The sequence below is a fragment of the Pagrus major genome, chromosome 21 (assembly GCF_040436345.1).
Source record: "Pagrus major chromosome 21, Pma_NU_1.0".
NCBI classification, from domain to species: Eukaryota; Metazoa; Chordata; class Actinopteri; order Spariformes; family Sparidae; genus Pagrus; species Pagrus major.
Genome location: NC_133235.1, coordinates 1855174 through 1878092, shown reverse-complemented (window position 1 = coordinate 1878092; position 22919 = coordinate 1855174). Strand labels below are relative to the sequence as shown.

At 41.4% G+C, this 22919-nt stretch overlaps 2 protein-coding genes across 11 annotated transcripts in view; both read left to right on the top strand.

The window, feature by feature from the left end:
• asph (aspartate beta-hydroxylase) overlaps positions 1-22919 on the top strand; it is an 88049-nt gene that overhangs the window by 52008 nt on the left and 13122 nt on the right. For 7 of the 10 annotated variants that reach the window (XM_073490841.1, XM_073490838.1, XM_073490840.1 and 4 more), the window contains 4 exons: positions 7580-7738; positions 8970-9014; positions 9866-9934; positions 22659-22742. In XM_073490841.1, coding sequence (XP_073346942.1) covers positions 7580-7738; positions 8970-9014; positions 9866-9934; positions 22659-22742 — 357 coding nt within the window. The remainder of the gene's footprint in view (positions 1-7579; positions 7739-8969; positions 9015-9865; positions 9935-22658; positions 22743-22919) is intronic. The other 3 variants (XM_073490842.1, XM_073490846.1, XM_073490843.1) reach the window with 2 other exon arrangements.
• Positions 15175-21109, top strand: LOC141017457 (uncharacterized). The gene is made up of 4 exons (XM_073492184.1): positions 15175-15199; positions 16477-16691; positions 18646-18664; positions 20601-21109. The coding sequence occupies exons 1-4, from the start codon at positions 15175-15177 to the stop codon at positions 21086-21088; spliced, it is 747 nt and encodes a 248-aa protein (XP_073348285.1). The 3' UTR covers positions 21089-21109.

Genomic DNA, 22919 nt, shown 5'->3' with positions numbered 1-22919 from the left:
TGTGTTCTTTCTTTTCTACATTATGTGTCATCTCCTCCCTCAGGCCTCCTCCTCCCCTCGGCTCAGGGCTGGGCAGTATGTACAGCTGAAAGGTTAACAGCCTGGTCTGTTCCTCTGATGTGTCATTCTGCTGTTTTGTGTTCTTTGCATCTGTAGAGTGTGTTTTGAAACTTAAACCCTGTCGATGGAAACATTGCCATGTAACTTTGCATGAAAGTGCAATGCTGTGTGTATTTGTTAAGGCTTGGTGTTGTATCTTCCTGCCTGCTGCACAACCAGATCTTGGAGCATAAGTTCAAATATGAGAGCAGTAACTTCAGATGTGGTCATTGTAAGCAGACTGTTATTCTGATGCAGAATCTTGTTCTAACTCTGAACCGGTTTTCTGATCCTCAAGCATACATAGACTGAACTCTCTTCAGAGCAGTTTTTGGTGGTCAGACAGATCAGATGGTCCTTGACGTCTGAATTAAGGGAAAAGGTGACATCATAGATTTAATTTTTATCGAGCTTTATCAGGATCATTTGAAAGATATATGAGCAACACTGCTGTTTCCCATTCTTCCAAATTCTTGTTCATCAGACTCGTCAATGTTTTATTTAGTTTAAACACTAGTGCAAGCAAGTTTAACTTTTAACCGAACATAAATCATCATTGTTATTGCTATGGTAACAGAGTGTAGTTTTTGGATTAAACTGAATACTGGAGCTCTGTATTAGGTTTCCCCATGTAGGCTTTGCTTTCTATGGATACCAGCCAGCAAATCAGAAACTTTTAAAAAACTCTATTTTCTGTTGCAGTGTTACAGTAATCATATAAGACAAGAGGCACATGATTATTACAAGTGTAGTATTCTACAGCGGTGTGTCCTCACTACTGTTGGAAACAGTATGAAGTTGTGAAACGTTTAAAAAGCCGAAACGCCCACACGGTGTTTGACCAGTGTGTTTTACAGTGAGCCAGTGATGAATCCAATTAGCTCGACGCCTCAACAAACAGCCGCTCAAGCTAACACCGGTGACTTTCTGGGGATTTCTCACAACAAAGCCATGAATGGGATCTGTTTCCTGCCTTTTCTGTTGTGCATATAGGTCACAGCCTCCATCACTGGAATGTACTGTGCACCATCACAGACCATGGCGCCATGACTCTGAATCAGCCCGGTCCACTGTCAGTGCTGCTCTAAAGGAGTGTATGTAGTTGCTTTCGAGGTCATCCACATGATTTTTGATTTGATTTTACTGAGCTGTTCCTGTCATCAAAGAAACCTGCTGGGTGTAGGAGACCCTTAAAATATTGATAAAGGTAGGTAGATTTGTGTGTGTGTGTGTGTGTGTGTGTGTGTAAGTGTAAGACATGTCAGTATGATCAGAGAACCTCTGCTGGTCTTCTACAAAGCATCTGTTTTAAAGTTGGTTAAGGGTCAGAGGTCGGCCTTTCGTCAGCAGTGTCGAGGCTCAGAGAAGGAAAGTGTGTGGAATGTCTTCAAAGGCAGAAGAACCTGTATATGTGTATTCACACTTATGAGTGTGCACACGCCTTAAAAGCCAGAGGGGAGAGAAAGTTTGGAGGCGGTGCACAGCAGCCCTTACCTAAGACTTAAGAGGAGCTGCTCAGGCTGAACAATGTGTACTGAGCCTCAGAGAGGAGACGAGCACACAGGTTTCCATTAGTTTGGGAAAGAAGATCGTGTGTAAGTGGATGCACGTGTGTGTGTGTGTGAAGTAGCTGCTGTGGTCATATGAGGATGGAGTGTATAGAAGAACTAAGCGGTATGTTATTGCATGGTTTCTGTCTTCTTTTCGTGTGTGTAGAGTGCTGGGGGGCTTTTCTTTGTGTTAGCTTGTGCGTGAAAAGGGTCCATATTATTGTAGGAGTATTCAGCTCAGCACAGGGTGAGTTTTGCATTTATGTAATTGGTCTTCATCAAGGCAGTAGGCTTGTTTTTGTAACCATTAAAACAAACCATGCCAAATCAAGTTGGTGCATATAGTTTATGCATGTACAGTATTTATGTGTTTGCTGTTGGACTGATTGAGTCCAGTTAGTACAAATTTCAAATGTTTTTGGAGGAGAAAACAAGAAGTCATCTTCAAGGGGCACTGTGTAGTTTTGGTGAAGAAATTCAAACTTAGAATGTTAATATTTACAATATTAATCAAGTAATAATTAGGGTTGCACCTAACAGATTTATTTTGTTGATTATTCTACAGATTATTTTGGGGATTCATCAAAATATTTATTACTTGATTAATATAACAACGAATTTACCTAAAATAACATTTTAACACTTGTCATATATATTTCAGTATTTTATTCAATCGTCAACGAATGTGACAATGTTTGCACTGTAAGGCATTATTCCCCTACAAAAAAAGCCCAGTCTTCACTGGTAATCTGTGTGATCCTAATATATATTACGTTTGGGCACCAGCATGTTTAACCTGCTGTGACAGAGGAATGGCCAGAAATCCTAGAGTAGAACGGGTCAGTAGCAGGACAGGTTATTCAGCACGGATAAATACTACAGAGGGACCACAACAGACATTTCTCAGTGTAGCGCTAAAGCATAAAGCGTATCGCTCTCCCCTCGGAGCTTCCCACGACACACCCCCTCCCGCAACAAGCAACAAGCGCAACAGAGGCTGGCAGAAACCAAATACGGCGCCAGCTTTGAATGTGGAGTAATGATGTCGGATTCACAGGTGAAGTTATTACAATGCACGTTGAAACAAACGGAAATCTTGTAAGTCATTACAATGTCCACGAGGGAGGGAGAGAGGGAGAGGGAGGGGAGAGAGAGGGGGAGGGAGAGGGAGAGAGAGAGAGGGGGAGAGAGAGAGAGAGAGAGAGAGATTCAGCCAATGCAGATCTTTCTCTTCTGATTTCTTTACCAAAACTACAGAATGCACCATTAAACCTGTTTTTATTCACTCTCCTGCTGACTTTTTAAAGTGATGTTAATTGGGAAACGAGGAATAACTTGAATGTGTAAACCTGAATAGCTTGCTTTGTCAAATATGTCACCAAACAGGTCTTCTGTAGGTAGAATAACACTGCTGTAGCAAATTGCAGGCGAGGGATGATCAGACAGGATTGGTATGCAAACAGTTTTATGGGCAGGAACAGCGGGATCAGCTCCTCCCTGTCCTTTCTCTATTGAAGTGAAAATGAGCCGGCGTTACTGGAGTTTCATCATGTCTGCAGTTTCAACTGTACTCCAGGTCGTGGTAGGGGCCTTCTTAAGTTCTAACTAACTGGAGGGGAGTTGCAGGCTTTTAAACTATGTGTGGGAGTGTCTTTACATTATGTGGGAGTGTCCTTACAGAGTTGTTAAGGGCACGTGCAAGCTCTGAGTTTCAGAGTCATTTGTGGGTCGTTGACCCAACTGGCCTTCATGTGGGTTGCTAAGGCTAGGTGAGCCCAGGTGTGAATGGTTGTTAAGCTGTCTGGGGAGAGAACTCAGTACAGCATTGTAGGGGGGTGATTAATAAGTAATGTCTTGGGCCTCCTCCTCTGTTCAAAGACGGACGTTCCAGTTTGACATAGATGGATTCTTTTACTCCTGTGCGGTTCCTGTGAAGGTAATCAAGGCTCTGCTCTCAACTTCTTCCTTGCTTTGCTGCCTTGATTACCTTCACAGGAACTGCTACTAGCCACTGGTGAGTAATGTAGTTGATGCTGTTCAATGCAGCCAGGACTGCACAGATTTGGACATTGGGGAGACAAAACAACCCCTCCATAAACGAATGGCATAACACAGAAGGGCCAACTCCTCAGGTCAAGACTCTGCTGTCCACTTACGTCTGAAGGAGACAAATCATTCCTTTTGAGGACAACAATGTAAACATCTTGTCCAGAGAAGACAGATGGTTTGAAAGAGGAGTAAAATAATCCATCTATGTCAAACAGGAACGACCGTCTTTGAACAGAGGAGGTGGCCTAAGACATTACTTATCACCCACCTACAATGCTGTACTGAGTTCCCTCCCCAGACAGCTTAACAACCATTACCCTTAATGCAACTTAACCACTGACTGACATCACTGGAGGCAATTAATCAGATTAATGCAGCTTCCTCTGGAGGCTTTCTTCTACCTTTTCACACATACAGATGTCCTCTGAGACCTGTGAACACACTTTGTTATATTAGCATGACTGTACTTTTTGTAAAAGTTAAAGCTTGTGTAAAACTGGTTGAGCTAGTGTCACCTGTAGAGCACAGACACATTCACACCACTGTCTACCCCCTCCTCTGCTATGTTAATAGACGATGCTCTCTCGGGTTGTGGCATGCGAGTACCTCAGGCAACAGATACAATCATATAAATTATCAACACTAACCCATCATTGTGCAAGCAAAAGAGGGACATGTTCAGAAAGCAATAAGAAATTAAGATAAACACCTGAAAGATTTCTTTGCTTCTTGTTGTGCCACAGACTACAGTAACCCTGTAGATGAGCTTTATCTTCTGAAGAACTAACAGGAAGAGGTTGACAGTTTGACCAACCAGGAAGTGGTACCTTTTTTAAAAAAAATAATAAAATGTTTTCGTTAAAGATCAGTTATGAGAACCCATCTCTGACCTTCAGGAACAATGATAAAGTTCAAGATAATCTTGAGCAAAATGTCATGAAAGATACTTTTTATTGATTAAAGAGATGTCAGTTGTCTCCCTCCTCGTCTCAGTTCTTGTGAGAAGAAGAATTGTTGAAGTCCATTTCAAACAAAAATGTCAAACATTTGATGGTTCCAGGTTCTAAAATGTGATAATTCACTTTTCTTACATTATAGTTAATTCACTATTTTGGGGTCCTGGGGTGTTGGAAGAAGCAAGATATTTATTTATGTAAAATAAATTATGTACCTGTTGTTTGTAGGATGATGAAATAATTATCATCTTCTGTCAATTTCCACTTTGAAACAACAAAATGCTTCACAATCACAGCCCATTAAAGGGACTCCCCTGCAGTACCCAGATGTGATGATGGGTCGGTTTGTCCTCATTTTTCCTCAGACTTGTTTATTATCAGTGTTTGTTGTGTCTGCTGAACTTGAGATTCCACAAAATCCATTGGTTTTTAACTTGGTTTGCTTCTGTATCCCTTAAAGGCCGACAGTAAGTTAGATTAAATAAAAAGAACAGTAAATGCTAATAGAAGGTATCTCTGTTGGTTAAACATTGATTTCTATGAAATGTTTAAATGACTTACATCTTCAGGCAGAGGAGGAGGAGGGGGGGCAGTCCTTTTTAAAAGCTGGCACTGCCAAGTTAGCCTTTTCTTCCTCTCTTTGTGTCAGGCCCAGCTGTTCTAACAGCACTATAAATAGCTGTGTTTGACCTCCAGAGCCATATGAGGCTCAAAGAAAAGGTGACGGAGAGCAAGGATTACTGGCAGATGAGCGATAGAGCCTGTGAACAGAGAGAGCGGGGAGGGACAGACGGACAGGGAGGGAGGGACAGACAGGAAGGCAGAGAGGAGGTGAGAGCAGGAGGCACAGATACACTTTCCCTCAGCTGGGACTGCATGCTGTCTCTGTAGCCACTTCACTTCATACTTGGTTAGTCGGCAAGCCAGGTCAGCAGGAATGGGTGATCCAGCGACCCTGGTAGAGGCTGCCACTCCTCCTGTCGTCACGGCAATCCCCACGGTGATGGCAGGGGAAATGCAAGGTGAGGAAAGCCTCTGTTCAAGGGCTACTGACTTGAGATCTGACAAGGACAAAGGAGCGTGGAGGTCATTAAGCAGGCCTGGTTGTTCTGCTGCAGGGACGAGGACTGGGTGAGGACTTGAGCAAAAAATTGACATCTCGATGGTCTGAGAGCACTTCAAGCCCCCTGAGGCTCCAGTTTAGATTCAATTTTATGAATGTTGTATGCAATTGTGGTATGAGACACTGTTGTCCTAGATTTTGGACAACATTATATGATATGTCATCAGTGTTGTATTTTCCTGGTTTTAAAGGCTCATTACAGTAAAGTGATGTCATTCTCTGAACTCACCAGACTGTTCTCCTTGTTCTCACACGTCTTTTACCCTTGGTCATTATATCCAAGTTACTGATGATTATTGATCAAACATGTTAATGTTGGGATATTTAGTGAAAGTGTCAACAGTCATCACTACAACATTGTCACAATATCAACATAGAGGTATTTGTTAAAAAAATATTGTTTTTGTTGTCCAGTCCGAGCATTTAGAAGTGTTTGGAGGAGATTTAAAAATATACAGATAAATGGTGTACAGCTATAAAGTCTGAAAATATTGCAATATTATTGTAAGGCCATATCACCCAGCACTGTTGTATGAGTTTTGTGTCTTATTAGCTCAGTGAGTATCCTGTGAGGCTTCCACAGAGCTCCTTTTAATGCACTATCCCATATTCCTCCTGCTTCAGTATTTGTGCTGAGCGAGGCTGATCACTGGTCAGATCTCTGTAGTTGAAGTGCATGAACAGAGCTGATGTGTATTCTGAACTGACTGAAAATGGCAATCAAGAAGAATTCTCAAAATGTTGGAGACTTGCATGTTTTTCAGGTGTTTTGATGGATTTTGAGTTGTACAGTTTAACGGTCAGTAAGTGAAACAGTTGACTCAAACCTCTGGAGTTGATCATTGAATATAATGGTCACTACTGTCTGTCTGTGCAGCAGAGTTGTAGCAAGGTATATTAAGATACACTGTGGGTGTGAGGGCTTTGAACTATGCTCTTTGAGTGTGTGTCTGAGTTTGACCTCGCCCAATGTAGCGGACTCCAACACCTGTTCATTCTCTCTGCCACTATTTTCTCCCATCGCGCATTGTGAAATGTCATCGGCACCCCCAGAATAGCTTCTTGGATGTGTTTATTTTCTGTTTCCATCGCCTGCGCTTCTTTCTCCAGAGCCAGTTCTGAGGGATTACTCCAGACGCAGCACGTTACATATCAATTCTAGCACATTTTCCCAGATTTCAGTTTAAAATGGTAACAACTCACAGTAACTCACTGTTCCTGTGTAGTCTGTATCAAATCTGTCCACTTGGTTAGTTCTCAGTCGCGTTTGGTAGGATGGATGTAAAGCAGTCATCTGTCTTTGCCTTACTGACAACACTCACTACAGTAGTTGTACATCAGGCAGCTAACCCAGCTGCTATGGTTGGGCTCAAAGACAGCTGTTGGATGCTGTCAGATGGAACTCACACCTGAGAATTTATGTTCAGCCTCTTTCAACTCGGGCTGCAGCTGCTTTCATTGTCAAATGTAGTTAATGTTGTCTAAATATCAAATTAACAGCCAACAGCTGAAGAAGTTTATGTGGTTTAAATGTGTTACTGTGACCAGCAAACTTTAACATTGGCTTCCTGTCCAGTTCTCAATAGCAAATACATGATTAATTCTGAAGTTGGTAATACAGTGAGTGTCACTCAACATGTGTTTGAGTGATACAGTTGTTCTTTCCTAGACTACTTTCCATCATTATTTGAATGCACAGCATGACTTTATTTGTGTGTATTAAAAAAAGAGAAAGAAACCTGTCAGATCCAAAGGTAACTGAGATCATATAAATATTTACATGTACTGTCCTTGGGTTGCAGATGGGACGAAAACTCAGTCAGCCAATAAGAATGGGAAGAAGGCAGACTCCGGGTCCAGCAGCAGCTTCTTCACCTGGTTCATCGTACTGGCCCTGCTGGGTGTCTGGACATCGGTAGCCGTGGTCTACTTCGACCTGGTCGACTATCAAGGAGTGCTCGGTGAGTACATGGTGCAACACGCTCAAACATTTGTCTAGCTGATTGTTTTCTTTCTCTACTTTTCCACCTGATGCACCTGCTGGAAAGGAAGGGGTAACAACTAGTTTGGCTTTTGTCACATTGTCAACACATACGCCTGCCATCTGTCCCTGAAGTCCACCTCAGCCTTTAGTAAGCCAGTCTAACCATGATGTTTACCATTCATATCAGAACACTAATGTCACATCTACAGAGTCTAATTCAAGCCTCCATCCTTCTTCCTCCTTCCTTATTCCATTCTCTGATACTTAGGATGCCAGTCAGCCCCCATAATGGCTGTGATCAAGATTCTGTCAAATCAAGTGAAGCAGAAATGCCTTCATTTAAATAAAAGGCTAATGTCGTGCTGCCTCCTCATCATGTGTTCTTGGTATAAATGTGAGCATATACACAATATAGTGTGTATCAGCTATAGACCGATAACCGCTGATTATATTCAGCATTCTGGTGGTATTCAACATTTTTCCAAATATCGGTATCTGATTTTTCTGTCAGATTGCTGATAAAATAAACACATTTTAAAATGTGCTACTTAGCTCTGATGCAACATCCCCTCACACAATGTCCAGCCCACAACAATATCTGATTGGTAACACAATAAATGGCCTATAAACACTGAATAATCTGAATCTGTAAAGTAACTAGTAACTAAATGTATCAAATAAGTGGAGTGAAAGTATAAAGTAGCAGAAAATGGAAATACTCAAGTAAAGTATCTTTTTAAAACATTGTACTTCAGAACAGCACTTGAGTAAATTATATTTAGGATTATTTCATCACTGGTTGCTCAAAGTTTTGACAAAGAGTTTAATTATTACTGTAAATGAACATCAGTCACAAGTATCTGTTTTCAGTCTCCTTCATTTCTAATGATCTGTATCAGCCCTGAAAAGTCCTATCAGTCGACCCACTAGCGTGTACACATCTTTGTGTTTTTGTTGATATGATAATCCATATATTGCAGTACCAGTCACCAGAACAACTCTACTACCTTTTTAACAGTCTGTCTGTTGGATGCATTTCTGTCTCCGACCACACAACCTGTCTGTCTCTTAACTTCACTGCTTCTGATTATTGTTGAACATTCCTGTCTGTTCAGTAATCTACTATTAATGTATGAATTATAAATCTGCTCTGGTTTTTTGTTAATCCTGCTCTTGTTCCAATATGTGTGTTTTGTGTTTGCATGCAGACAAGGCTAAGGGCTTACAAATTAACCTGTCTGAGGCCTTGCAAGGTAAAAAAATCACAAGGCATATTTATCTTCCACCCTGTGTGATCGTGAGTGATTGTTGTCCTACGTCTTGTCCTTTGTGCTATCGTTCCCTCACTCCCCTTCACACTCTCCTCAGAGCCCTGAATCTAAATCAGGCAGTACTCTGCACACGTGTCATGAACTGATGTTGTAGTCAAACATGCTGCACACAGGCCACATTGCTTTCTGTTCCTTCACTGTGTTGAAGAAGGCTCAGTGTATTCACAAACTGAGGCCTAGTCCACACAAACTAAAATAAGAATGATCTCTGTCCAGATGAGCATTTTAGCACCTTTTATAATAATGATGATGATAACAATAATCCCTTTATAATCTCATCCATACTTGCACACCTAAAAACACATATCACGTACACTGAGCAACCCTGTGCCATTTAAACAAGACAGTTAGCAGACTCCTCCCACAGTTCTGTCACTAAAACCAAATGTCCCACAGTGTCCTACTGGTTTTTCTTCAGTGATTCTGTGATGACATTCTAGTTAACAAGTCACTTCCTGTTTTACCCACCTGGTATTACTGTGTCCCATATCCCCTCACATTTAAAGGACCTCCTTCAGCTTTTAGCTGATAGTAACCATTTAAGAAAGTAGAGCACAAAAAGAACATGAATGTGTTTTTAATGGAGGATCCATCTCCTCATGCTAACAGTTAAACATACATTATGAGGAAAGGCAGAGGGAACGATGCGGCCAATCTCCTGCAAGCTTGTTGTGATTCTTTGTCTCTCATTGTCTAATGATGCATGTAAATGTACAGTGATCAATGTGTCTGTCCAGAAACAGTAAGTCTCTGTGTGTTTGTTGCTGCTGTAGGTAAACTGGTGGCATACGATACAGATGGCGATGGTGATTTTGATGTCGAGGATGCTAAAGTTCTGCTAGGCAAGTTGATTTATCTGTAATTCATTACCGATGTTAGTGCTTACCATCAGTGTCTTGCAGAAAGTAAACATCCATTTGTTCACCTCTACATTATTATCAACAGGCTTCATGGCTTCAACAGTCAGAACAGATTTTGAACTTTCTGCAGGCCACTGATGAAGCATGTTTTGTGTTTGTTAATTACATTAAATGGCTATTTGGGTTTCTTTTGCACGACTGACAATTGTACAGCTGACTGTTACCATAGAGACAATCTCATCAATGAAAGCAGCAGAAATCTTCCATATTTACTACCTCAGTACCTCTGTGGGTTTTTTATGCAAACTAAACCGTGTGCGTCTTACTTGTCCTTACATTTAAAAAAAGAGTATTATATTTTAAATTGGTTCTAAGATCCCAAAGCTTCACTCCCAACTTAAGAAGGTAGGCACTCTGTAGTAGGGCTGTAACAGACCACTGAGGTTTGGGACACAAACTGTTATTAAAGGAAGGGGTTGATGTGGTTCATCAGAATCAGGTTGGTCTCATTTATCTTGTAACTAAAGGCAAGTTAAGCAACTGAGGAGCCCAGTTTCCTGTTTCCTGATTCTGTAAATGCAGCAGCCCGCTAACACACATAACTCCATGAGGAAATAACATGGACGTTTTTTTAAAAATTTTATTTTTATTGTACTTTTGTATTGACACCCATATCTGTGTTGTAGTAGTATAGTTTATGAAACATTTCTTCATGTGACTCTCAAAGCATTAAAGACAGCTGGGAGCTTGATAAGACGGGTTGTAGTTCCCAGTTGTCTTCAGTGCTATTATTCCCCATGTGATGTCTGCTGCATGGATTTATACACCAGCTTTTTCTTTATGGAACAGACTTACTGTGTACACAGGTTGGATGCAAATTGCTGAATTTAAATGGAAGAGTCAAAATGTTGAACTTAGCTTGAGGCGACGAACAGAATCTTCATGAAGCTGAAATGTTGTGCCCAGTGAAATGGCTCTGGAGTCAGACAGACATGATGGTGCAGACACACTGGATCCGTTGATGGATGTCAAGCCGATGGGTCCTGTTCATTTTCTATTGATATGTGATATACAGCATGGCGAGTTGCCATTGCTTAATTTGGATAATCATGGCTCTTCCTCTGCTTTATCGTACCAAAATCCTACCAAACTGTCAAACTAGAAGTACTGATCAAATATCAGTGAAGTTTCTGTAAATGCTCAGCCTTTTTCTCGCCCCGAACATTTTCAGAAACATAATTTAGTGTGCTGTTCATTGTAATATGAGACTGTTTGTTTGATCTGGCTGCCATGTAGAAAATGTAAGAGCAAAAACAAAGCACCACCAAACTCGTGGTTACCTCACACGTCAGCTGGAGCTCCTGGTGGCCCGAAATGTCCAAATGCATCCTGGTCAGATTCTGCGCGTCTGTATCACGAGAATCACAAGTTTCAGTTCGTCTTCATTCACATAATTTAATGAGGATCAAACGCAGACTGTTTGAATCTTTCAATGGCACATTCATACTATTTGTGATTCAGCAGAAAACATCCTACACTTTTTTTGCACTGGTTAAAATACTTAACTGGGATACAGAAATCTTTGCTCAGATTGTCTCGTCCTGAAGGAGTCTTGCATGACAGCTGTTTGCTCTGTTCTAGCCATTATTTAGATAAAGCTCTGGTCTGTCACCACAATTCATCCTTCAGCGTTCCTCTCCTACTTACACTCCATCATCCCTGTCTCTGTATCAATCCCTTCTCAAACTGGCTTTAACAAAGTGTTAGCTGAACTTTGACTTTCCTGGCGTTTATAGTGCATGCTCCCATGCTCACACTGTACTTCTGTTCCCCTCCATTCATCCCATCTTTATCTCCACATTTATGTCCTCTTCTTTTTCACACCCTTGTTCCGTGTTTGTTTGAGCCTGTCTTTCTTCTGCTCAGTATTTTCGATTGGCTCGTATAGAACAACAGACATGTAGAAATAAATCTCCTGTCTGTATTAAAACCACATTTTTTAATCAAAATTGATAATTGATAAAAAAGATAATTTACTATTAGAACATTATCAACACACTCCTTAATGGTTGGCGATAGAGGTTTGAATCTTCACTGACCTCACGATTTACGATTCAGCTGTCATCCATTCGAATGCAAAGCGATTCTCGATGCATCTCAGTGTATGGCATCCTCAATGATCTATATCACTGCACATGGCTACTTTTTCATCATTTAAATACCCTTTTAATTCAGAAAGTCCTTCCAACAACAGCAGTCTACACAATAAAAGCTGCATCTTTTATAATACACAAACATTACAAAAACAGAACATGTGTCCATCTGCAGTGCCTTTCACATTTGTTGTAATCTACAGTAATATTGTTTTCACTTGGCATCGTTAAGATAAGGCATTTATTGACTCTTCTGCTCACACCTCTCTGAGCTGGACAGCAGAGTTGACAGAGCCTCCTCAGATCTTGGCTGATTAGCTGGGCTACTGTAACAGTTATTATTTATGGCTGCAGACGTTGGCTTCAGGTGAAAATGGCTGACGTGATTAGTTAATTAATTGTTGTGAGGCAGAAGTCACGCTCAGCGTTGGTCTCGCCCAGTTCATGCTCTTCAGCAAGTTCATAAAATCCAACATGTGCCCAGAGATGTCTGTTTAAAAAATACAAGGAGATTTTTTTTAAAAATTTTTTTTTTAACCACTCTCAGATGATCTCTGCCTCCCTCCGACATCCCTCCTACATAAGTAACGTTAGCCTAATTTCCACCCACAATTCAAAGCATGGGAGCAATGTCGCAACTTAACTTTATTGTCCAGCTGAGGTCGGACAGCCAACAATCAGCATAAGCTGCAGACTCTCGATTATGCTCCGTCTCTGCATCGATGCAGAATCTTCCACTTCCGCATTCCGATGTATCTTATAATCGAGAGATTTCCACACCTCTATCTGGCCAATAGGGCTGAACGATTTTAGGAAAAGATCGCATTGCGATTTTTCTGGCAGATATTTCGATTTGGTTCACGATTTCCTTCAAATCAAGCTTCAGTGCACAGTGTACAGTAACATTAAAACATTAAATGCTATTACTCTAATGCAGGGATGAAAACTACAGTTAAAAATTGCTTCCAAATGTATTTATTAACGGATATTATATATTAGATATTTATATACGGATATTTATATATGGCAAAAGATGCTGTAATTGTAGTCCGTTTGCTACAGTGGGCCTGAGTATCATTTTCACCAGACTTTTTTGTCATGCACTCGTCATGCAAATACCTGTGGTGATTTTTCAAGTGCCGGTATAAATTGGTTGTGTTTCCGCTGGATGTTGCAACAGCGACAGGTTTTGCACAGTACCTGTTTCTGGTGCACGTCTGCAGCCTCAAACCCAAAATACTCCCAAATGACCGACGTGCTGTTTTTCTTGGGGATTAAATCCCCTAACTCCGCTTCTGGTCCAGCTGAAGCCATTTCAGAACATGTTAAGGAGCAGGTTAATACTGATTGGTTAGCGTGACCTGTCCACGAGTAGCATGCCGCTTCTAAATGGTGAGCTTGGCAGGATGGTAGGGAGATGGCATGTATGTGTAAAATAGTTGACACAACAGATCCTGGGTCAGTCAGGAGTGCTGCAAAAACCGCAGCTTTGGCGATCACATGATCGCGTTGTCTGAAATCGCAATTTCGATCAGAAAACGCTAAATCGTTCAGCCCTACTGGCCATGGCACTTTTTTGAAACTGACATATCGGAAGAATAAGAATGAACATGTCCCACTGGCTCTCTGTCTGCTGACAAATGCTTGCTTCACCTCCTTCCACCATAATATACTTATCTATCAGCATTGTGTATTGTCAGAGATGTATAGTAGGACTGGGAGATATGACCTTTAAATGATATCATGATGCACAATATTTATCTGGATATTCTGAAATCTCCTCTAAAGAACTTCATAAATGTTCAGACTGGGCAACAAATTCAGATATAATATTTTTGACCAAATACCTAATCAATCAATCAATCAATCTCTTTTGAATTAAGTATGAACACATTGAGATGTTTGATCAGTAATCATCAGTATTTTGGATGTAATGACCAAGTGGGTAAAGACCAGTGTGAGCTCAAGTCGAACATTCTGGTGAGTTCAGAAAATGACATCACTTTACTGTAGTGATCCTTTTAAAACCAGGAAAAGACGACACTTATGACCTGTCACCATGTAACCATATCCAAAGACTATAGTCTCACATCAGGATGATGATGATATAATATCGATGTGTATTGCCCAGCTGTGCAGTGTAAGTGTATTTGATATTGTCTCTGCATGCTTGGCCTACTGTAGGATTGATACTGAAGTTACTTTTTATGTCTTTTTTTTCTTTCTGTTCATTGATCTCTTGATGCCTTTAGTTATTGTAATACATGTATTCAGCAATAAATGGCACCTGAAACACAGATGACAATTGCACAACGTTACTAACGTGGTGAAAAGTTTACATCTACTTGTAAAGAACATGTATATCATGGCTTGAGTGCAATGATTTCTACAGCTCTCATTTTTCTGTGATTGAATGACGACAAACACCATTCATAGAGTTTGGTTCAATAATGAATTTATTATAAGTCTTCTGAAAATGTGACCAAATCTGCTGGATCAAAACTATACATACAGTAACTTAAACAATCACTTCTGGTGATTATAGAAAGTTGTGTGAATCAAATGTTCTTTTGTAGCATCTTAACTTCTTCTGAGTGATTCTGATTGATACCAGCCGGTGACTTTTCTGGGCCCATTTTAATAGGGCTGTTTGATACAGCCATTAGACTCAGCCACAAACACTACAATGAAAAAATCTAAGAAGCTCAGCATTGATCTGAAAGAGCTCATTGATTTTGATTGAACAAGTCAGGAAAGTCACTTGGAGCCATTTCAAAGCAGTTACAGGTCCCAAGGTCAACTGTACAAACAACTGTTTGTAAGTATAAACTGCACGGCACAGTTGTGTCACTGCCACGATCAGAAAACACAAACTATCACCTGCTGTTGAGAGAAAACTGGTCAGGATGGTCCAGGGTCAACAAAAACCACCAAAAAGCAAGTCTGCAATGAATTAGAAGCTGCTGGAAGACAGGTGTCAGTGTCCACAGCCAGGTGTGTTTTACATCAACATGAGCTGAGAGGCTGCTGTGTTAGAAAGAAGCTCTTGCTTCTTGTTGTTTGACCACAATGAGCATCAATTTGAGGAGAGAAGGTGAGGCCTTTAACCCCAAGAACACAAAACTTAATGGGGCTGGTAGAGTTCTGCTGTGGGACGGTTCTGCTGCCAGTGGATCTGATGCTCTACAGAAAGTAAATGGAATAATGAAGAAGGAGGATTATCTCCAAATTCTTCAGGAAAACCTAAAATCAGCAGCAGCAGATTGGCTCTTGGGTGCAGTTTTGTGTTCCAACAGGACAATGATCCAAACACACATCAGAGGTGGTAAATGAACAGATCAATCAGACCAGAATTGAGGTTTTAGAATGACCTTCCCAAAGTCCTGACCTGAACCCCATCAGAACATGTGGACTGTGCTGAAGAAACAAGTCTGTGCCAAGAAGACAACAAATTTAGTTGAACTTCACAGATTCTGTCAAGAGGAGCGGTTAAATATTCATCCAGAGGACGACCAGAAGCTTGTGGGTGGAGATCAAAAGAACCTAACTGTGGTGAAAATGGCTGAGAGACATTTAACCAAATATTAAAATTACTGTATGTATATTAATAATCCAGCAGATTTGGTCACATTATCAGAAGACCTATAATATATTCATTATTGAACCAAACTTCATGAATGAGCTGTAGAAATCACTCGAACTGAAGACTGACATGATGAACATGCTCTTTATGAGTGGATGAAACTTTTGACCACGACTGTAAGTGTTGGCTGTTGAGGTGAACCTAAGCAACAAATAAACATTTCAACTTAATGCATATTATGCTATTTTTAACTTTTGTAATCAAACACAGTTTAAAGGAAACTCTGCTTCAGTTGTCCTTCTTCTGTCTGTGATTGGAAGGCTGTCTCCACATGATGAGCAGGGAGCCCAACTCTCCAATGTTTGGACTCAGTTGGTGCAGAGAGCTTGGCATGATATTTCATATGATTTTATGAAGAAGTATCATAAATAAATAATAATGGCTAAAGCTAAATCATGTGTAGACAGTCCGACTCCAGCTGCTTATTATAAATCCTGAGTAGTTCCCTCGCTGCCTAACCTACGCTTAAAACTTCTCTTACCGTCTCCTTGTTTCTTTCCCTTCTTCTCTTTCCTCCTCTGCTCTTTCATTCTTCCATCACGTTTTTCTCATTTCCTTTTCTGTTTATTTCCTCCTGCCTTTCTTGAGTTTTTTCCACTTCTTTTTCCCACAATGTTCATATCTTACTGCCACGTGTTGTGCTCGCTCCATCCATCCATCCATCCATCCATCCATCCATCCATGCCTCCATCCATCCATCCATCCCTCCCCTCCTCTTGTTTGCGTAGGCCTGACCAGTGAAGGCGATGGTCAGGGTGAATCCGAGGTTCTGGATTGGTTAGAAGAAGTGGAGGAGGGCGGCTCTGATTGGTTAAACAGTTTCTTCACTTTCCTGTACGGTCTGATAAACCCCCTGGAGTCCCTAGAGGAGGAGGAGCACAGTGCCTCAGGAGGAGTCTCGGAGGCACAGGAGGAGGACGAAGATGACGAGGATGATGGACGGGTCAGAAGAAGAGGAGCACAAGATGATGGAAATCAGGGGCAAAAGATCGTCATAGTCGGCCTCCATAACCAATAGCCTCAGGCTAACGGCAGCAATATCCTCCAATGCAGAGGTTTTCAGCATCTCAACATCCAACAGCCCCATCTACAGTGTGGGAAAACTGTTCCTCCAGGATCCTCTCTGCTAACTTTGGGCACTTAAACCAGGCAGCTGCTCTGGATATGAATATCACCAGTCTAACCTGTTGTGGGCCTCACCCATCCCAGGTTTCACCCACTGGAATTCCCAAATTCTGTCAGACTTGACAAACTTAATTTGTGTCTCAGCAGAGTCGGAGCGTGAAATTCTTTCTGAAAGCGTCTTCTACGATGTCAGTCCCTGTGCTGGGATACACCTCTATGGGTCTCAGGAACACTTTCAGAAGCTCTCCTCAACCTTTTTTTATTTAAACATTATCTTTGAAACAAACCTGTTGGCAACAACTGGCAATACTAATTAACACAAAATGCAAAGATGATTTGCACTTGGACAGCTGCTCGGTTGTCCCTTTCTCTGACATTTTGTCTTTTCCTATTGCCGCATGCCATTAAAAACTGGTCTTCAGCATATATACTCTGGACTCTGGACTATAAGCATGAATTTATACTTTTTTAAACCTTTGTCAAGTTTAAGGCTCTTGGGTTTTGTCTTGGACCACATTCCTAATTGGTATCGACATGTGATCTTAATAAGAGACGTTTGACTTGGTTTCATGGTGTGCCCATGTCCATGAGACTCCACTTGGAATAGATGTTTGTGTGTTGCCCAAATATCTGACCACATGTGCACTGTATGTGTGGATCTTGTGTGCCAAAATGTAAACATGTCCATTTATGCACCCAGTTTAGTATAAATGGAGCTGCAGCTGCATTTGGAAAGTCTAAAAGAGCCACCAGTTCAATTATTTTATCTCCATTCAAGTTAGCCGGGTACTAAGACCGGAAGTTAGCCAGTTCAGTAGGTGAGCCAGGTATTTTCATAGCCAGGAAGTTGCTTTTTTTGCTTCAAAACACCACTGAGCAGCTTTCACAGGAATGAACTGGGCGTCACCTCCAACACAGTGTCCAGTAATGAAACGTCCTTGAATAAACTGCATCTTAAATACCTACCTTGTACACGCCACCAGTGGATGTTGATAACGTGTCATCACTTTGCCTCAAAGCCGAGTTGAGGTGACTAAAAGCTTGTCTACTGCAGAGTCGATTGACCCGGCTGTAAATGCAGTTATACATTCCCATTGCACACAAAAGCCTGATCTTACTGGTTTTTGACCAGTGGGAAAGGGGTATAAGTGATATCAGCCTGTTAGAAGGCCTATAGATGCATTCAGCTGTCAAGTCCAATGTGGCTCTCACCTTGCACACCTTAGTTTTGTTTTTGTTTTTTTTAACTCTTGAGATTATACGGCATCGCTTCCATGTTTGATTAGTCCGCCTACATAATTTGTATCCAATCGCTTTGCGGGCACTCTTGAGATAATGGGCGCATCTCTATACCAGGTGCAAAAGCAAATCCTTTGATATTCAGGGAATGTATCTGGATACAAATTGCATGTTAATACCAGGTGGAGCTCTTACAAACGGAACTGACGGTTTGTAGCGTTGCCTTTTTAATTCATGAGTATGTTTTGAGCCAAACTGGTGCTTGTCATCCTTCAGGTTCTTGTGCATTCTGCAGCAGTCAAGCTGCATATTGTTGTCTTTGTTGGTTGTCTATTATCCTCCCTCTGCCAACCAATCACGTATACTACTGAATCCATTCCATTTCCTCATTTTCCTCTAAACATTCTCCAAATGTGTTAAACACCTCCAGTAATTGTCAGCTGTAAAACCTAAAATGTGTGTTCAGTCAGAGGTTCAGGTTTGTGACTATGCACAGGTAGAATCCACTCTTGTCCAACTTGTTGCCATTCCAGTTTGTGTTGTGGGTCACAGGTGAGAGAGAACACTGCAGTAGAAAGGTGTGATGTGTGTGTTTAAAGAAGAGGTGTGTTTGAGTCATTGTGTGTGTGTGTGTGTGTGTGTGAGAACGGGTTCCTCCTGCTCTGGGGTGGAGAGACTCCAGCTTTGTCTTTTTACAAGAATGAATATACAATGCTGACGATGCAGTTGGTACATGTACATTCAGCCTGAATATCTCTCTGCCTATGTCACTCCTGCACCCAACAAACAGGAAGAACATATTCACCAGTCCTTCTGTGTTATAGTGGATTTGTCACGAAACTTCAAATATCAGAATTAGTTTTACCTGTTATTGGCAGAACGCTGAATTTACTGTGGCTATCTGACTGTAGAGCTTTCTTTGATTCTCTGTCATCAGACTGACACATAGAATCATTACAGGAATCGGGTGCACTCCGTTCGGCCTCACACATTGATCTGGTTTTACTTTATGTGCTGTTAAAACATTACATCCATCCATCCCACCCTGATATAATTACTAATCTGATACTCTGACAATAAACCAGTCATCCCCTGTGGTGATTTTACTTTTCTCACTTTTTTTGTTTTATTTGAAGGTAATTCTTTTTCCCAGGTCCCCCTCAGGGATCAGTATCTCTCACACACACACACACACACACACACACACACACACACACACACACACACACACACACACACACACACACACACACACACACACACCACCCAACATTAAGCACATAACCTCTGCACTGTTTTTCCCGAAAGGAGTTGCTAACTTTAACAACACTGAGTTGCTGGGAGGTATTCTTGGCCCATATGGTAATCTCCTGTGTTTCTCATGGTTTCCTCTGCCATTACTATATGTGTATTATTACTGTGTGATCCCGGTTCAACCAGAGCTCCCAGTTCCTAGGTTCAGGAGGAGAGAGAGAGAGAAAAAACGTATCAACTGTCAGGAGTGCAAGCAGTGTGGAGGCTCAGGTGGCCTGCTGGCTTTGGCTGCTTAGTTTGCTTTAGTTTTTTACAACGTGATGTGGTGAACTATGACTTCTAGCAGGGAATCAGTATCAAACCATAGAAACATTTTTTTATGATTAAAATGGTTAATTTTTTGGTCATCAGTACCACTTCAGACATCATCACAGCGCCACCACACTTCTGCTCCTAGAAGGCAGTGTGCTTCTCTTGAGGCTGAGATTAGCTTAATTTCTGGTGAACTTGAAGTATGGCACTGTGTAATGGAGGCTTATGCATAAAGTGCAGCTGATATTGGACATTAAAACTGATGGAACCGTTGTCCTCATGGACTGATCGCTTTATGGTGTGGAACGAGGACAGTGGTACACATACCAGAGCTGAGTGTTGTAACTGTTGTCTTGTTTGTGTGTGACATCATCAGATGAAACACCTGCAGATGCAGCCAGGAGAGGAGCACAAAAAGGTATCGTCATGCAGCACCTTGCATGAAGCTGTGCTGTGTTTCAGTGTGGGCTCCATGTTTCAACTACTCACAACTCTTTGTGAATTGAAGTGTGTTGATTTGATAAACCGGCAAAACCCTCCAGGTTTGTTTTATGAATGAATTATTAACCTGTTTTAAGAGTTGATTTGCAGTGATTTAAAGATGTTTGGCCTAATTCTGTGCTTGATGAAAAAACTCTTGTTAGATCTGAGTAGTACATTCATCTCACTTAATATTTAAGATGTTTAATGCTGGTTTACAGCAGTTTAAACTAAGCTGACCAGCATCATTGACACAGTGAAGAGACAGTGAGAGGAGTATGGCATGGAGCCGTGGATAGAGATAGTCCTGATTCATCCACAGACATGCACATGCCTGCCTGATATGTGGTGATATCCAATAACCGAGTGACTTGGAGCATGGTCTTCGTCATATAACAGTTTATTTTACAAGTGGTATAGTGTCACTGCTCATCCATCCTAGAAACTCCTCCAACCAGGGATGTGGGCTTGAAGCTTCAGGAGGCTCTAAAGCAGCAGCTGGCCATCATCCATGAACGCGTCGAGGCCAAGAAGCTCGCCAAGCTGGCTCTGGCCGAGGTCAGAGAGCTCCTGGCCAAAGAGGAGGAGGAGAAGGAGCTGGAGCTGGGAAGGAAGGAAATCACAGCCAGAGTGAAGGAAAGAGTGGCCACCAGGCTGAAAGAGGAAGAGGAGAAGATGGAGAAAGAAGAGATGGAGAAGGCTCTGGAAAAACTGAGGAAGGAAAAGACCAAACAACTGGATGAGAAAAAAGAAGAGGGCGAGGACGAGAAGGAAGGGGAGAGAAAATCAAAGAAAGGAGGAGAGAAAGAGGAGAAGTCAGAGAAAAAAGTAGAGGGAGAGGGAAAGAAGACACAGGAAGAAGACAAGGGGAGAGGGAAAGAGTCTGCCAAGGAAAAGAGAAAGAAAAGTGACAGAGGAGGCAGGAAGTGAAGTCAAATGATGAGTTTTAGAGGAAAGTTTTTATCTCATAGGAAGCAGTTTTAGCCATTTATAACGTCAGGGCTGGCTGTCAGACGTCAGGGTGCCTTTGACAAAATGTGTCTGTTGCATCAAGTATCAAAAACCAGTGAACGCTTGATGAAGAATGTTCTCACTTCAATTCCTGATTTAAATCTGTTTTTAAGCAAAGTTCTCCTCTATTGATGCAATAACTGTCACTTTACTGAAACATTTAAAGAGCCAGTTTCAAGTTAGACTGGCTTGCTGGGTTTGGTAAATTGAATATATTATGTATTGTAAATATTTTGGGGCATTTCCTGGAGCTAGCTAGCTACTTCTACGTCCACGCTGCTATCAGAAGAGACTCTGGAGGGTCTAGAGCTGGGCTGATGTAGAGTAAACATGTTTGATATTTTGGCCATTATACACACATTGTTTTTTGTTTTTGCACTAATCCCTCAAATGCAGTTATCTGTGGTTAACTGTTGTGACAAAGTTATAAAATGGAGGCAGGATATTTTACAGTTACAATAAACTTTATTCGTCTAAAATGACCTCAGTGAAGTAAACCGTCAACTCCACTGGGAAGTGAATAGTTACAAATGACCTAAGCATCTTTTTCTGCATTGTAATCTGTAAAAAACAAACAAAAAAACAAACTTTGGGAGCATGTTTGACAACATACATCAATACTGATATATCTGTGATAGGCCATTGTTGGCCCACTGACGTGTCGGTGAAGCTCTGGCAAATGCATTGTGCCAAGTCACTGTCAGGCTAATGTTCTGATGCTACACTCTTGGGTTGTGAACAAACTGAAGTTGGGATCATTGGTCTAAATGTTGTAGCCAGCCTCCTTTTTTTTGTCCTTTTAGGTAAAACATGAGGAAAGACTGGTATGATTGGAAAGTTTGTTAGTCATTAGAAAGGCTGGATTATAGCTGCAGGGGTCAGATAAAGTGAGTCTGATGTGTTTATCAGGTATGTTCATATTGTTGACTTCTGACTAGAATGAAAACATTAGACAATATAAAACAATCAACTCATCAATTTTTCTGTGGAGATTCTTTTCCACTATCATTATTGTGTTATTTTGTTTTGTCAATAAAGTTTCTGGTTCCATCCAAAAGTGCATCTTTGTTCATGTGTGTGAAGTCTCTGCGACCTCAGACCAACAGCCCAGTTAGAGCACAGTCATACTTCAACATAATAAACATCATCAGCACACTACATTAATGATATTTAATTTTAATGTGACCCAAATATTTCTGTCTGTCAGTGTGACAGTGTTGTGTTCATGAAAACCAGCAGTCAGTCAGCAAAAGAAACCCTGTGCCTTCTGTGATGGTTTGATCCAAAGTCTTGATTCATGTTCTTATGTGCCACAGTTTTGGACTTTAGGTCCTGTCCAAGTTCATGTGCTGTGCATCACATACACAACACACACGCCCCACTGTGCACCAACACCTGCCGCCACATATACACACAAGTACACATCCTGTGTCTATACTGTACACATACAAATGTTTCCTGCCAACAACATGTGCATCGTCTCATGTAGGACTGAAAGAGAAGGCTGTGGTCGTCACTGCCCATCAGGAACAAGCCACTGCCCCAGTGGAGACTCCTGAACTGACACCAGAAGGTACTGCACATGTTCATTAAACACACATGGTCATACACACACTCCCTCCGGTGTCAGCACAGGAACATGTTGATGGGTAATGAGGTGTTGTATGGTGACAGATTTTCAAATTATCAGTGAGCTCGTCAGTCAATGTTAGCAGTAAATTCACACTGGGCCTTCTGTGTGAAGCGTGTG

What these genes read in the sequence shown, in the direction of transcription:
- LOC141017457 (XM_073492184.1), top strand. Translation starts at nt 15,175, where the DNA reads ATGAGCATCAATTTGAGGAGAGAAG. An exon ending in CATCAATTTGAGGAGAGAAG is followed by an intron (nt 15,200 to 16,476) that starts GTGAGGCCTTTA and finishes TTGTTTGCGTAG; the next exon opens with GCCTGACCAGTGAAGGCGAT.